At 31.1% G+C, this 14,874-nt stretch overlaps 2 protein-coding genes across 4 annotated transcripts; both read left to right on the top strand.

The window, feature by feature from the left end:
- Positions 1–3,168: 3,168 nt before the first annotated feature.
- On the top strand, positions 3,169–5,313 carry LOC110613005 (cytochrome P450 714C2). 3 transcript variants are annotated; one of them, XM_021753904.2, is made up of 6 exons: positions 3,169–3,457; positions 3,587–3,807; positions 3,894–4,144; positions 4,228–4,585; positions 4,670–5,130; positions 5,215–5,313. In XM_021753904.2, the coding sequence occupies exons 1-5, from the start codon at positions 3,184–3,186 to the stop codon at positions 5,093–5,095; spliced, it is 1,530 nt and encodes a 509-aa protein (XP_021609596.1). In that variant the 5' UTR covers positions 3,169–3,183; the 3' UTR covers positions 5,096–5,130; positions 5,215–5,313. The 3 variants fall into 3 exon arrangements, with proteins under 3 accessions (XP_021609596.1, XP_043811768.1, XP_021609597.1); XM_043955833.1 differs by having other exon boundaries at positions 3,191–3,457; positions 3,587–3,813; positions 5,215–5,312; XM_021753905.2 differs by having other exon boundaries at positions 3,384–3,457; positions 3,565–3,813.
- A 5,569-nt stretch (positions 5,314–10,882) lies between these two features.
- LOC122723513 (cytochrome P450 714C2-like) lies at positions 10,883–11,810 on the top strand. Its single transcript, XM_043955827.1, has 2 exons — positions 10,883–11,213; positions 11,298–11,810. Exons 1-2 carry the CDS (start codon positions 10,914–10,916, stop codon positions 11,721–11,723), a joined length of 726 nt encoding a protein of 241 aa, XP_043811762.1. The 5' UTR covers positions 10,883–10,913; the 3' UTR covers positions 11,724–11,810.
- Positions 11,811–14,874: the final 3,064 nt, after the last annotated feature.

Here is a 14,874-nt window from a genome sequence, read left to right as displayed (position 1 = left end):
AACACGACATGTGCATAGGGGTGAGCAATATTTGGTTCAAACAGAAAAAACTGACTGAACCGAATTAATTTGAAAATTCGATTCAGTTTCTTATTCATTTGGGTTTTTCATTTTAAAAATTTTAGTTATTTCGGTTTGGTTCGATTTTGATCATAAAAAAATTAAAAAAACTGAACCGAACCGATTAGTGATAATAATATGTTATGTTCAATAATATAGAGAAATTAGATCATATTAAGATTAAAATATTTTAATTAAATTTTAAAATACTAAAAATAAAGCGTAAAAAATAAAAAATTTATTAAAAATTGAATCTGATCAAACCGAACCGAATTGAACTGAATCAGATCGATTCAGTTCGATTTAATTTCTGATCAAAATCAGTTCGGTTTGATTTTTATAAATACTAAAATTTTGATTTTCGATTTATTCCGTTCGGTTCGATTTAAAATCGAACCGACCGAATGCTCACCCCTACATGTGCATGCAACATAACTAAAAATATAAAATCCATACTAGAGCCCTCATCAAATGCTCTAGTATGGTCATTGCCTCGGTTTGGTCCAAACAAAACTTAAACTTTAAAATTTTTGTATAATAAGACCATGAATGAAGGGATTATAAAAGAAAATTTGGACAAATCACAATTCTAATCTACAATATGAATTACATGTCCACAACTATACTATTACATTATAACTATCTCATACAACATTGCTGACCTCTCGAGTTAATGCTGGTCCTGCAAACTTGAGGTTAAGGGAAAGAGATAAGTTACAAGAGTCTAGTGAGCAGAAACATAAACAAAAGCAGTTTAATAAAACTTATAATCATATAAATGGATAACATAAACAATTCACATCAAGATAGACTTGTCACCAGTAACCCTTTATAAATTCTAATAGTACCTGACCCACAATAGATGTTTAGGACTTCCTTTTAAACACAATGTAACATAACATATCTATAGTGCCAGCGGCATAGAATGAGTCTCGACATAGACTTTCTCTTACATAATGTCAGAGGCATAGAATGAGTTTTGACCTGGACTTCCGTATCCGTCATAACAATATCATAATATGTTTGAGAGCTAGTGGGTCATCTAACATCCATCCACAATAACAACAAATTATGCAATGCATCATATTTGTAAATTCTAATGCAAAACAACCTAATCATATACACATGGCATTCGCAATGCATGAGCATGTTTAAAATATTTGATTTCTTTAAAATAATAGTTTGGTTTAGTTTTACTCACCTCTGACTGATGCAAGCTTAGCTCTGAATCAGTTATCTCACTATAAGCCTTTACGGTCTCCCAAGTCTAATCCTATACCAATGGACTTAAATGAGGGACCAAATATAACTTTTACAATATTTGACACTACCCTAAGAAACCCTAAAAGCATATAAGAAAACATGTAGAAAACGAGACTGGATAGGGGACTTTTAGTGGCAGGTTTAATGGCCTAAAATTCCCTTATAGATTCGAAGATCAAATCTTCGGAGGCAGGTTAGATGGTCAAAAGGCAGCCTTCACAAGCATGTTCGGCGGCCAAATTTAGATTCTTCTGCAATGTAGAATCCGATTCAACCTCCACCAACAGCCCTCAAAAGGCTTTCAAACTTACAAGCAAAAGCTTAAAAATATTCCACAACAATCTAGGAGCCTCTAAACAGCTAGAAGATTTCAAAAAAACCCACATGCAAGTAATTTAGCACATCAACATTCAAGATTCAAAACAAAAAGGGAAAAAGACATAAATCATTACATGCATTCTCATTCCAACAACTCAAACTATACACAACTCATATCTAGCCTAAGAACAATGAGTTTAGAGAAAAACAAACTTACCTCTTGAAAGAAACACAACTACAACAACAAGGAGAAATTCAGAGGAGAAGAAGAGATGAGCTCTGAGGATCCCAAAAGCTAAAACATGAAAATCAAATTTGATTCTTCAAAATAAATGTAAAACTCATGAATTTATAGAGGATTTAAAGAAAGGTCAAAGCAAAAATCATCAAGAGGTTTTAGGCTCACCTTTGCCCAAACGAAGAGAGAAAAACTCTTCTCAAAATCGAGTTGGAGGTCTTTTATAGTTGGGTCTGCCAGCTTGTATTCGGCGGCTAAATTTGAGAGGTTCGGCGGCCGAACCTTAATGATTTGAAAAATTTTTTTTCACATTTTAAAATCTTTTAAATTCATTTTATAAAAATCAATTTTACCCTTTCAAAGTTTTCGATTTTGAGATTTTATATTCTAACGGAGATTCCGTCGAAAAGTTAGAGTTATGATAGCATAGTTTAGCCGGATATTATACTTTGCATCTTCTCATTTCCGGTAGGGGTTGAAGAGTCCAATGTTGCTGAATTAAAAGCCATTTTTAAGATTCTTGATCTGTTGTCACTCTTTGCACTCAATGCAAATTCTTGGGTTAATCTCCTAACGTTGTAGCTGATCGTCTTGCTAAGAAACTTGATTGGGTTGAAGACTTTGTAGGCACTTTCTAATTTGAGTGCTTTTTTCTTTATTTTTTTTTCTTTCTGTATTCCTTAAGTTTTTTTCACTTAGTATACTATTGATCTAAGCTGAGTAAGGGTTTGAGAAGATAGTTTTCAATGATCATATTAAATTTTTTCCTGATTCTTATTTCAATAAAAATTTTTGCTTATAAAAAAAAAAAAGAAAAAACACGCGTCACCATGCAACAAAGCAAATTAGAAAATAAACCACCCTACAGTCAAAGCAAATAAATTACACATGCACTAAACAAATGCCCTCAAAACTAAAGGAGATCATAGATTTACAACCAAATCCAAAACAACTATTTTATATAAATATAGTTAATAATTAATAGCTGTCACTTATGGCTCATAACTGATCGTGGATGGCTAATTGCAACTAAAAATATTTTATTTTCAGTACAGCTTAGATTAAAAGTAAAAATAAAAATAAACAGAAATAAAAAAGATTTAAATTTTTAATAATTAAAGAAAAACAAATTGTTTCATAATTTTGTTATATATAAATAAGCTAATTTTTTTTTCTTTATTTATTTATAGTAAACATTTATCACATGCAGATGATATGATAGGTGAGGTATTTATCACTTGGAGATAATGTCATGCATGTGAATGTCTATTTAAAGAGCCACGTCCATGAATCCAGCAATACAAATGGGGTGTAAATTTCTATCAACGCTTCAGTCTATGATGTTTCTTTTATGGAGTTTTCTCGTCATTTGTTTATGTTATGTTGCGTGGTGGAAGCATGAGAGCTATAAAACTAATAAGCTTATTAGAGAGCAAGGAATCAAAGGTCCTCCACCTTCTCTGCTGTTGGGAAACATACCAGAAATGGAGAGAATGGTTTCTCAAAATTCTGAAACTCCACAGATCGATGGTCCCTTAATTGTCTTACCCTATCTCAAGCATTGGGCCAAAAACTATGGTATTTCATACATATAAATTTCCCCTTTTTCATATATATTTTGTTTTTATTAACATTTTTAAGATTTCAGACAGACTCTAAATCAATTCTCATTCGTTAACTCCTAGTTATGTTCATCATATACGACAGGTAAGTTATTCAAGTTTGCACTTGGTGGAATACAATTGTTGTACGTGAATAATCTGAGCATAGTGAGAGAAATAAATCTGTTCACATCATTTGAACTTGGAAAACCTGCTTATTTACAAAATGACAGAGGAGTTCTATTAGGCAAGGGCCTTAATACTGCAAACGGTGATGTTTGGCATCATCAAAGAAAGACCATTGCCCCTCAACTCTACATGCACAAGGTTAAGGTAATTAAATTTATGGATTTAATTTGTAAGGCTAATTAAAATTATTTGCTTTAATAAAAAATAATATTTATTATATACAGGATATGGTGAATCTGATGGTCGAATCTGGTAGTATGGTAGTTAAAGCATGGGAGAAGATAATAGATAGAGAAGGTGAGGGTGGGATGGTTGATATAGTGGTGGATGAGCATGCGAGAATTTTCACTACTTATATTGCCTCAAAAATAATATTTGGAAGTGATCATCATAAAGGAATTAAAGTATTTTCCAAGTGTCATGAACTCCTCAAGGCTATGGGTGAAACCACAACTCTTGGGATTCCTTTACTAAGGTATGTATATCCTTCACCTTTTTAGTTTAGTTTTATCTAAATCACTTGCACGACTAATACTCATTGTTACGTTTATGAATAAGATTTCTTCCTATAGAAAGGAATAGAAAAACATGGAGATTAGCAAAAGAGATCCATGGAATGATAATGGACATAGCTAAGGAGAGAAGTGGATCTACATCTCATCAGGACTTATTACAAGCTATCATTGAAGGATCCAAGAATGGTGAGCTTGGAAAGTTAACAGAAGATGAGTTCATAGTTGACAATTGCAAAAATATGATGTTTGGTGGGTACCAATCCCCGGCTGTTGCAGCAATTTGGGGTTTAATGTTACTAGCTTCACATCCTGAATGGCAAGACCGTGCTCGGTTTGAAGTTTTAGAGATTTGTAAGGGACAACAGCTCCTAGACTACAATATGCTCAGCAAGATGAAAGTGGTAGATACATTCACATAAATAGATATAAATTGAGAAGTTGCACTGCATCCGTATTTTTAACTGATTTTTGTGTTTTTCATGCAGTTAAAAATGGTGATCCAAGAGGTTCTGAGGCTTTATCCAGGAGTGACATTGGTTTCAAGAGAGGCAATGCAAAATGTGAAGCTTGGTGAATTGAAGGTTCCAAAAGGAATGGACATTTGGATATGGCTACCAGCATTGCATCGTAATCCTGAATATTGGGGAGCTGATGCAGACGTGTTTAATCCTGAGAGGTTCACTAATGGAGTTACTGGAGCTTGCAAGTCTTCACAAGCCTATATACCTTTTGGATTGGGAGCTCGAGTGTGTCCTGGACAGAACTTGGCTTTAATAGAATTGAAAGTGTTTTTTGCTGTCATACTCTCTAATTTCAAACTTACTATCTCTCCTAAATATCGACACTCACCTACTTATGGTCTGCTTTTGGAGCCTGAGCATGGTGTGAATCTCCTTATTCAAAAGATATGAGTGCTTTGCTTGAAAGTTGAGCTTCATGTAATAAGTTCTCATGCAATATGTATATGAGACTAGCTTCGTGTAATAAGTTCTCATGCAATATGTATATGAGACTAGCTTCGTGTAATAAGTTCTCATGCAATATGTTCATGTACTTTAGTATTAAAAATAATTTCTTGTAAAGAAAAACTGCTTTATGGTTAATCCTATCTTAAGAGGAAGTGATTTTACAATACAACGGTTATGTACAATAATTCATTTAATTCAATAATATTATAATACGTGAAATAAAAAAAATTAATGAGAGATAAAAAGAAAGTAAAAGCACTTTGAGACTTAGCCTGGTGGAAAGTGCATCCTTGTAGCCTTGAGAGGTTTAAGGTTCGACTCCCCCAACCCCTATTTCAAAAAAAAGAAAAAGAAAGTAAAATAAAAATTAATCCATTAATAAAAAGAGGTAGAAAAATTATAGAATAGAATGAGTACCACATGTACATATATTCGTCACCATTGATTCCATGGACATTTCACTGGATAATTATATTCTTTAACTTTTTTGAAGAGAGGTGGCCATTAATAATAGGGAGATTTACAATTTAATCTTTAAGTATTGCCATTATTAATAAATCAGTCCCTGTATTTTTAGAAACCTATTAAAACATCCTTATCTTTTCTCTCCATCAACAAAATAGTCCTTCTGTCTATTTTTACCGTTAACAATATAGTAAAAGACCAAATTACCCTCCTCCTCCTCCTCCTCCTTCATTTTCTTCTTCATCAATTCTTCTTGCTTCTTCTGCTTCTGCTTTTTTTCTTCTTCTTTTTCTTTTGCTTCTGCTTCTTCTGCTTCTTCGGCTTCTGCTTCTTTTTCTTCTCCTTCTTCTTCTTTTTTCTTCTTTTTCTTCTTCTTCTTCTCCTTCTCCTCCTCCTCCTTCTTCTTCTTCTTCTTCTTCTTTTTCTTCTTTTTCTTCTTCTTCTTCTCCTTCTCCTCCTCCTTCTTCTTCTTCTTCTTCTTTTTTTTCTTCTTTTTCTTCTTCTTCTTCTCCTTCTCCTCCTCCTCCTTCTTCTTCTTCTTCTTCTTCTTCCTCTTGTCCTTCTCCTTCTTCGTCTTCTTCTTCTTCTTCCTCTTCTCCTTCTCCTTCTCCTTCTCCTTCTTCTTCTTCTTCTTCTTCTTCTCCTTCTCCTTCTCCTTCATCATCATCATCATCTTCTTCTTTTTGGAGGAAGAGGAGGAGGGACTATTTTGTTGATGGAAAGAAACAATAAGGACATATTAATAGATGTGAGAAAAGATAAGGACGTTTTAATAGATTTCTGAAAATGTAGGGACTGACTTGTTAATAATAGCAATATTCAAGGAGTAAATAAGAGGTTTTATTTGAGGGTAAAATTGGATTTTAAAATTTTTCTCTCTCCTCCTTTATCTAATTTTAACGGAAAAAATGACGGAAGCACTATTTCGTTGACGGAAAGAAAATATAAGGACGTTTTAATAGGTTTCTAAAAATACAGGGACTGACTTGTTAATAATAGCAATATTCAAGGACTAAATTATAAATCTCCCTTAATAATAATAAGAGATTTTTTCAAAAAAAAAAAAAGAAGAAAAGTTCTTTATTTTCTTCTCAACGTGGATTGGTGATTCTTAATTATGACATGAAACACCAGTGATAAGAGGGTACCACATGTAAAAAGGTCGTTTTAATGTGATTTGTCCTTTTCATCAAATTAAGACATGTGGTAATAGTGTGTATAAATTTGATGTGATTATTTTGTTTTTTAAGTTATCTTATATTATATAAATTCTTATAATATTAATATTTTTTACATAAATTTAATAAAATTATAAAAAAATAAATAGAGTTAAATTTTTATAAATTTATTCATATAAAATAGAGTCAACTATACCCGGCCCTTTTAGACTTCATAAATAATTAAATATTTATAAATATATAATTTATTATACCCGGCCCTTTTAGAAAAAAAAGAGGAAGGCTCATGACTCATATATATATATATATTTTAAAACAAAATAAAAAAAAAAAAATAATAATAAATTAAAACATTAAAGGCTCTGGTTTCTTCCAGAGCCTTCATTATCGCGAAGGAAAAAAAAAAAACAAAAGAGCAGAAGCAGAAGCAGAAGCAGTAGCAAGCAGAGCACTTCTCTGTTTTGTTTAAAAAAAAAAATGTTTCCCTTTCTTTAACTCAAATCTCCTTACCCTCAACTCAATCAACCCATAAACTTTTAAAATTCTCAGTTACATTCTATTTTAAATGTTCAGAAATTCAATAATTTCTTCCAGCTCCAAAATTCGGTAGGTAAATTTTATTCCTTTTATTCAAATTATTATGATATAATTTATTTTTTCTACCATTAAACAGTGATTTTTAGTGATTTGAGAATAAAAAGAGGAATAAGTTTTAGTTAAACTCAATTAATGAGATTTCATATTTCTTTTTAGATTAATGATTTTTCATAGGTTGTCCTATATAATATTTATGGTTTATTGTGTATTTTTGTTAAGTTTATATAATTTTTGGAGGTCTAACTATACCGAAATATTACCGAATTTTTCTTAAAATTATATATAAAAATATATTTAAAATTTTATATTTTACATTTTATATTTCCATCCTAGAATATTTATTTATTATTTGATATATTATTTTTCTTTTTAATTTTAGGAGAGGATCCAGCTTCCAGGATAGATCATAGGAGTGCTTCTACGACCTAAGTTATTTTGTTCCCAGTACTGGTGAGTGGATAAATATATAACATTAATACTTTTCTTAAATATATATATATATATATATATATTCATATATGTTATTTTGTTTATTTAAGTTGGAAAATGATAACGATAATTTATATTTATTGAATGAATGAAAATTGAATTTAAAGCACAGCTGAATAAATAGCCTATTACACTTTGTATATGCACCGAATAGATAACACCTTGATGACAAGTGATTTATTTTCAGCATAATATATATTTATACTGTCTTTGAGACAGCGCTTGATATGCAGACAGCCTTTGAGGCGTATGTCAGGTGGTTACCCTTTGGGGTAACTCTGCACATGTGTATGACCAGTATTTTATTAACTCTTGGGCTAAAATTGTCATCATAGAGCCTAAGATGCCAGCATTGCTCTCAGGCCGTCTTTATTTTATCACACCTGAGATGCCAACATTATCTACAAGGAACATATTATGAGTGTATGCGAATTCTATTTTTCACAGTTTATTTGTATTAATTGAATTAAATTGTATTTATTCAGCTGACTTATTTTAGCTAAATATTTGGTTCCATTAAGTACCTAAACGTTATCTTTTCCCCTTTTTTATTTATTTATCTGCTCACTGAGTATTTTGTACTCACCCCTCATACTTTTAATATTTCAGATCATTTTTCGTGATCTACTCGTAGAAATCTACACTTCCTAGTTTTGTCCTTCCTTCCACCTCGTCCACTCAGAGTCTAGAGGAGGTCGGACCAATCCTAAGTCTCTTGTCACTTCTTTTTGTAAATTTGGAAGATTATGTATAGATTGTAAATCCAAGTGATGAATGTATTTTGTTTATTGTATATATATTATGAATTGACTAGTCCCGCTATCAGTCCTCTTTTATATGTTTAATATTTTCAACTTATAGCAGGTTATATGTATTCATATGTATAAATATTAGGGGGAATTCTATCAGTTTTTTGAATCATATGCAGATTAGAGAATGGGTGTGACATAATTAATATTTTAATAATAAAAATTTTGAAAAAAAATATATTTTTTAAAAATTTTTTCAAGCAAAAATGGCATATTTGAACTTAAACAAAAAAGTTTGAATTAATCAAGTCAAAACTTGATTTTGGATTTATTTGGACATGCCATAAAGTTTAAGGGCAAAAATGAGATTTCTTCTATTTAAATTTGATTTGTTAAAATTTTTTGAACTCAAATTTTATTCATTTCGAACTTGAACCGAGTATTAATAAGTTCAAGTTTGATTCGTTTAGCAAATGAATTTAAACTGGTTGGTTTTTTTATCAAATTTAATTTTGAATAATTTACGACCAATTTTTTCTCTTATAATATTAATATCAGCTTATTTAATGTGATTGTTTAAGACCCTACTCATGAACTTGGAAACGAGCTGAGTCCACGAGTCCTTTTACAGCCCTGATGAGCTTCCGTGTATTTTTTTAGCCTTGACAAATTTCCAAGCATTTTCTCAGCCCTAACGATCTCCTTGACTTTTTATAGCCTTGACAGTCTTCCTTACCGTTTGACGGGTTCTCATGAATTTTTTCAACCATGACAAAGTTTTTGAGCATTTTCGAGCTCCTTATTTTTACATAGCCCTAACGACCTTTCTGACCTTCAATAGTCCTAACGAGTTTCCGTGTATTTTTCCAGCTCTAATGAGCTTCCGAGAATTTTCAAGCTCCGACAAGTTTCCAGACATTTTTCTAGCCCTGACGAGCCCTTGGCCTTTTCCAGCCATATTGAGCTTCCGGACATTTTTTTGTCTCGATAAGTTTCTGAGCATTTTTTAGCTTTAATGAGCTCCTTGGCTTTTTCCAGCCCTACTGAGATTCCGTGCATTTTCTAGCCCTAGTAAATTTCTGAAAATTTTTCTAATCCTTGTAAGCTCCTTGCAAACTTCATTTGCTCACTTGACAGTCCGTCCTACCTTCGTCAATCGTCAAAAAGAAAGTCTTTGTCAATCGTCAAAAAGAAAGTCTTTGTCAATCGTCATAATAGAATATCATGAATTAAATGAGGGAGAAACGTAGATCATAGAAATTTAAAAAAAATTACAGAGCTAAACACATCATGTCAAATTATTGAGATGGTATTCTATCCAAACACAGGAAGTCTTACGTTGACCCCACACGGCTCGAAAATATCAAAACACCTCCTAACAAACTCATGGTGAGCACTGTAGCCTTTTATTTCGCTAGCATTTTTCTTTTTTTGTTTGCTTTTGAATTTATTTATGGCTATAGCTTTACAAATCCTATCTTGTTTTTGAATTTATATATTTATGGTTTGGTTGGGTTTGATTTTAATACTTTTTAAAATTAATTTTTTAATTTAATTCGATTCGATTTAATAAAAAAATTAATAAAATTCAATGTATACAGAAAAAATTTAATAATATCTAAAATTTAATGTTTTTAAAAAATTCACATTTAATAATATCTAAAATTCATGAGGCAGAGTAATTAGACTTAAATTTTATAGAAGATTTAGACTGAACTCAAGTGACAAAGAAATGTGTTTAACTTATGATGTTTGTTGGAGACTCGTAATAGCTTTAAAAAAAAAAAAAATCAAGACTGACATGCCATGAAAGGCCACATACCCAAATTCTATCATTTAAAAGTTAACTTTGCATTTTAATTATTTTTAAATTTTTCATAAATTTTCACTAGAAATTTTTGTTATTATAAATATTTTTTTTTGTCTGTTGGAGATTTGAAAATTTTTGAGAATTTTATAAAAAATTTTGGTTTTTATTCTTTCTGAATTTCATTTTAATCAAACGATATTTATTTAAATTCTTGATGGAATATAAATTATTCTTTTTTAGTGTTAAAACTCTTGATAGAATATCAATAATTTTATTTTAATTAAACGATATTAATTTAAATTCCTGATGATATATCAATTATACTGTTTCAATGTTAAAATTCTTGACGGAGTGTCTACCATCCCATTTCAAATAAATTGTACAAAAACAATACAATCAATAGTTTTGATTTCTATAGTTTTTCTATAGAAAGGAAAAGAAAAACATGGAGATTAGCAAAAGAGATCCATGGAATGATAATGGACATAGCTAAGGAGAGAAGTGGATCTACATCTCATCAGGACTTATTACAAGCTATCATTGAAGGTTCCAAGAATGGTGAGCTTGGAAAGTTAACAGAAGATGAGTTCATAGTTGACAATTGCAAAAATATGATGTTTGGTGGGTACCAATCCCCTGCTGTTGCAGCAATTTGGGCTTTCATGTTACTAGCTTCACATCCTGAATGGCAAGACCGTGCTCGGTTTGAAGTTTTAGAGATTTGTAAGGGACAACAGCTCCTAGACTACAATATGCTCAGCAAGATGAAAGTGGTAGATACATTCACATAAGTAGATATAAATTGAGAAGTTGCACTGCATCCGTAGTTTTAATTGATTTTTGTATTTTTCATGCAGTTAAAAATGGTGATCCAAGAGGTTCTGAGGCTTTATCCAGGAGTGACATTGGTTTCAAGAGAGGCAATGCAAAATGTGAAGCTTGGTGAGTTGAAGGTTCCAAAAGGAATGGACATTTGGATATGGCTACCAGCATTGCATCGTAATCCTGAATATTGGGGAGCTGATGCAGACGTGTTTAATCCTGAGAGGTTCACTAATGGAGTTACTGGAGCTTGCAAGTCTTCACAAGCCTATATACCTTTTGGATTGGGAGCTCGAGTGTGTCCTGGACAGAACTTGGCTTTAATAGAATTGAAAGTGTTTTTCGCTGTCATACTCTCTAATTTCAAACTTACTATCTCTCCTAAATATCGACACTCACCTACTTATGGTCTGCTTTTGGAGCCTGAGCATGGTGTGAATCTCCTTATTCAAAAGATATGAGTGCTTTGCTTGAAAGTTGAGCTTCATGTAATAAGTTCTCATGCAATATGTTCATGTACTTTAGTATTAAAAATAATTTCTTGTAAACAAAAACTGCTTTATGGGTAATTATAATACGTGATTTTACAATACAACGGTTATGTACAATAATTCAATTAATTCAATAATATTATAATACGTGAAATAAAAAAAATTAATGAGAGAGAAAAAGAAAATAAAATAAAAATTAATTCATTAATAAAAAGATGTTGAAAAATTATGGAATAGAATGAGTAATTATTATTACATAAGTTATAAAATATGAATAGGTAGTTATAAAATATTAAATTAAAAAATAAAATTACAATTTAATTCATTAATTAAATCAATAATTAATTCAGAAAATTAGTTAAAGTGAAAATTATTAAAATTAAATTAAATTAATTATTTGATATATAAAAATATTTTTAACAAATTTTTTCTTTAATTTTATTTTATATTAAATTTAATTCGTTACAGGATCATTTGATTTTTATTTTATGTTAATAAATATTGTAAATTTATTAATCGGCATAATACGAAAGTCGTGTTAATAGAAACACTCGGTACAATACGAAGTTTTGATAACTTGAAACTGTATGGCGTCCTAAAGATTGTCATGTGACTTCTGAGATTTTCTCATGTGACTTCTGAGATTTGATGTTCCATCTTATTTCTCTAAACTTGGCAGTTTGAACTTGGTTAAGAAAATTTCTTCTAAGATCTAATCTAATAGGGGCGAAACATTGTCCAGACTATAGTATTCTTCTTACTCCTTCTGGTACCTAGTCTTTCTCTTACTCCTTCTGGTACCTTTGCACGGCTCGAATAAGCTTCCAGTCAATGTTCTTTGGAGTCTCATCCGATGACTCTTTATCCTTCAGTTTGGCCTTTCCTTTGGACTGCGCTTGGATTGCATCTATCCGAATTCTTAGGGTATCAGTGGAAGCTTCCTCCTTGCCCTGGAGTCATAAATAATGCTTCCCCAAAGCTTTGTAATGCTCGAGAGTAGCTTGCAACCTTTTGATGTATTGAAACATTTCTCATTGTTCATATTATTGAGATCTACTTCGTTGACCATAGAGGGTATGTTTTGTCCACTGTCTGGAGCGCAAGAAATGATATTGCCCTCATTAATAGCAATCTTAGCAGCAGCTCGTGAATTGCCACCCATCTTGAGAGAGAAAAGAAAGATTTTTTTTTTAAAGAGAAAAGGATAAGGGACCGATTTTAATCTGTTATAGGTTATAGGAAGTAAATATGTTAATATAAGAAGTAAATATTGATAGATGGGTCAGTTGCTTAATTTTAGGGATTGTATAATTATAGGCTTGATTTTCCTTCCTGTTTAGATACCGTCTCGTATATAAATAGGTTGTAATCTCTATCATGAAATATAACAACAAACAAAATATTATATTTCTACATGGTATCAAAGTCTCACCAATAGAGATTTAAAGTTTTTTGGAGGCGTAGGGCTTTATTCATTTGGGTTACCCATAAAGGGTAACTTTTGGAGACTTAGGGTTTTATTTATTTAGGTTACCCATAAAAGGGTAACATTTGGAGACTTAGGGCTTGTTCATTTGGGTTACTCATCAAGGGTAACATTTGGAGACTTAGGACTCCGTTCATTTGGATTACCAATAAAGGATAATATTTTGAGATTTAGGGTTCTGTTCATTTGGGTTACCCATAAAGGGTAACATTTGAAGACTCAGCACTGTTCATTTGGGTTATCCATAAAGGGTAACATTTGGAGACTTAGAGCTCTATTCATCGAGCATTGTTCACGGGAATTGTTCACAGGAATTGTTCATCGGGTACTGTTCACGAGTACTGTTAATGTTCATAGAGTACTATTCACGAGTACTGTTACTGTTCATCGGGTACTATTCACGAGTACTGTTACTATTCATAGAGTACTATTCACGAGTATTGTTACTGTTCATCGAGTACTATTCACGAGTACTGTTCATCGGGTACTGTTCACGAGTAATGTTCATCGGTTACTGTTCACGGGTACTTTGTTTATTTTGATTGTTTTGAGTTGGTTGTCTTTATAATTGAAGTTAAAACCAATGTGATTCTTGTAATGACTAAAATCACTGAATACAAATTAAATAGATCTAATTTTTTGGATTGGAGTAAGAATATCCGTATTTATTTACGAAATATTGAAATGAATGATCATCTTACCAAGAATCCTTCTACTGATGAAACTCATAGAGATTGGATGAGGGATGATACTCGTTTGTTTCTGTAGATTCAAAATTCTATTCATAGTGAGGTGATTAGTCTTATTATCCATTCTAAATTTGTTAAAGAATTAATAGAGTATTTAGAATTTCTATATTCCGGCGAAGGGAATATTTCCCGTATTTATGATGTGTGTAAGGCATTTTACCAAGCTGAGAAAATGAGGTCTCCCGTTTTAGTGCTGAACCTGAATGTCGAGTCATGGCAAAAGCTGTTTGTGAAGTTTTGTGGATACGTCAACTATTGGAAAAAGTTTGATTCACAAATTTGGTGTCTGCTAAGTTGTATGGGACAAGTTGATTATATATATAACAAGTTGGACATTATTAACATTTATACTCCAACTTAAAGGGGAGTATTATAAGTTGTATGAAGTAAATAGGTTAATATAGGAAGTAAATATTAATAGATGGGTTAATTGCTTAATTTTAGGGATTGTATAATTATAGGCTTGATTTTCCTTTCTGTTTAGATACGGTCTCATGTATAAATATGTTGTAATCTCTATCCTGAAATATAACAACAAACAAAATATTATATTTCTACATTATCCAAATGAACATATATAATTTTATCTTATTTTAACAACTCATAATTTAATTTGGATGATTATTATTTTACATTATTATAAAAATAAAAGATATAATATGTAAATATTTGGAACCATGCATGATCCTAACTTTGATTTTAACACTACTGCAACTAATTTTAACAAATTTAAAATATTTAAGCTATTATTGAAGTTAAATTATGTTGATATTAGTAAATATTATTTAAAAAAATTAATAATAGGAAACTTATTCTAAAACGTCACTTATTTTGTTAAATAATTTATTATTTTAATATAATGTTAAAGGTTTATCACTCTTTAGTT

This window comes from Manihot esculenta, chromosome 4 (assembly GCF_001659605.2).
Source record: "Manihot esculenta cultivar AM560-2 chromosome 4, M.esculenta_v8, whole genome shotgun sequence".
In the NCBI taxonomy this organism is placed as follows: domain Eukaryota; kingdom Viridiplantae; phylum Streptophyta; class Magnoliopsida; order Malpighiales; family Euphorbiaceae; genus Manihot; species Manihot esculenta.
This window is presented reverse-complemented; position numbering and strand designations above follow the sequence as displayed.

Excerpts from the sequence above, each read along its gene's own strand:
- LOC110613005 (XM_021753904.2), top strand. The coding sequence starts at position 3,184 with ATGGGGTGTAAATTTCTATCAACGCTTCAGTCTATGATGTTTCTTTTA. Across the intron at positions 3,458-3,586 it reads GCATTGGGCCAAAAACTATG|GTAAGTTATTCAAGTTTGCA; the intron begins GTATTTCATACA and ends CATATACGACAG. Across the intron at positions 4,586-4,669 it reads TGCTCAGCAAGATGAAAGTG|TTAAAAATGGTGATCCAAGA; the intron begins GTAGATACATTC and ends TTTTTCATGCAG.
- LOC122723513 (XM_043955827.1), top strand. The coding sequence starts at position 10,914 with ATGATAATGGACATAGCTAAGGAGAGAAGTGGATCTACATCTCATCAG. Across the intron at positions 11,214-11,297 it reads TGCTCAGCAAGATGAAAGTG|TTAAAAATGGTGATCCAAGA; the intron begins GTAGATACATTC and ends TTTTTCATGCAG.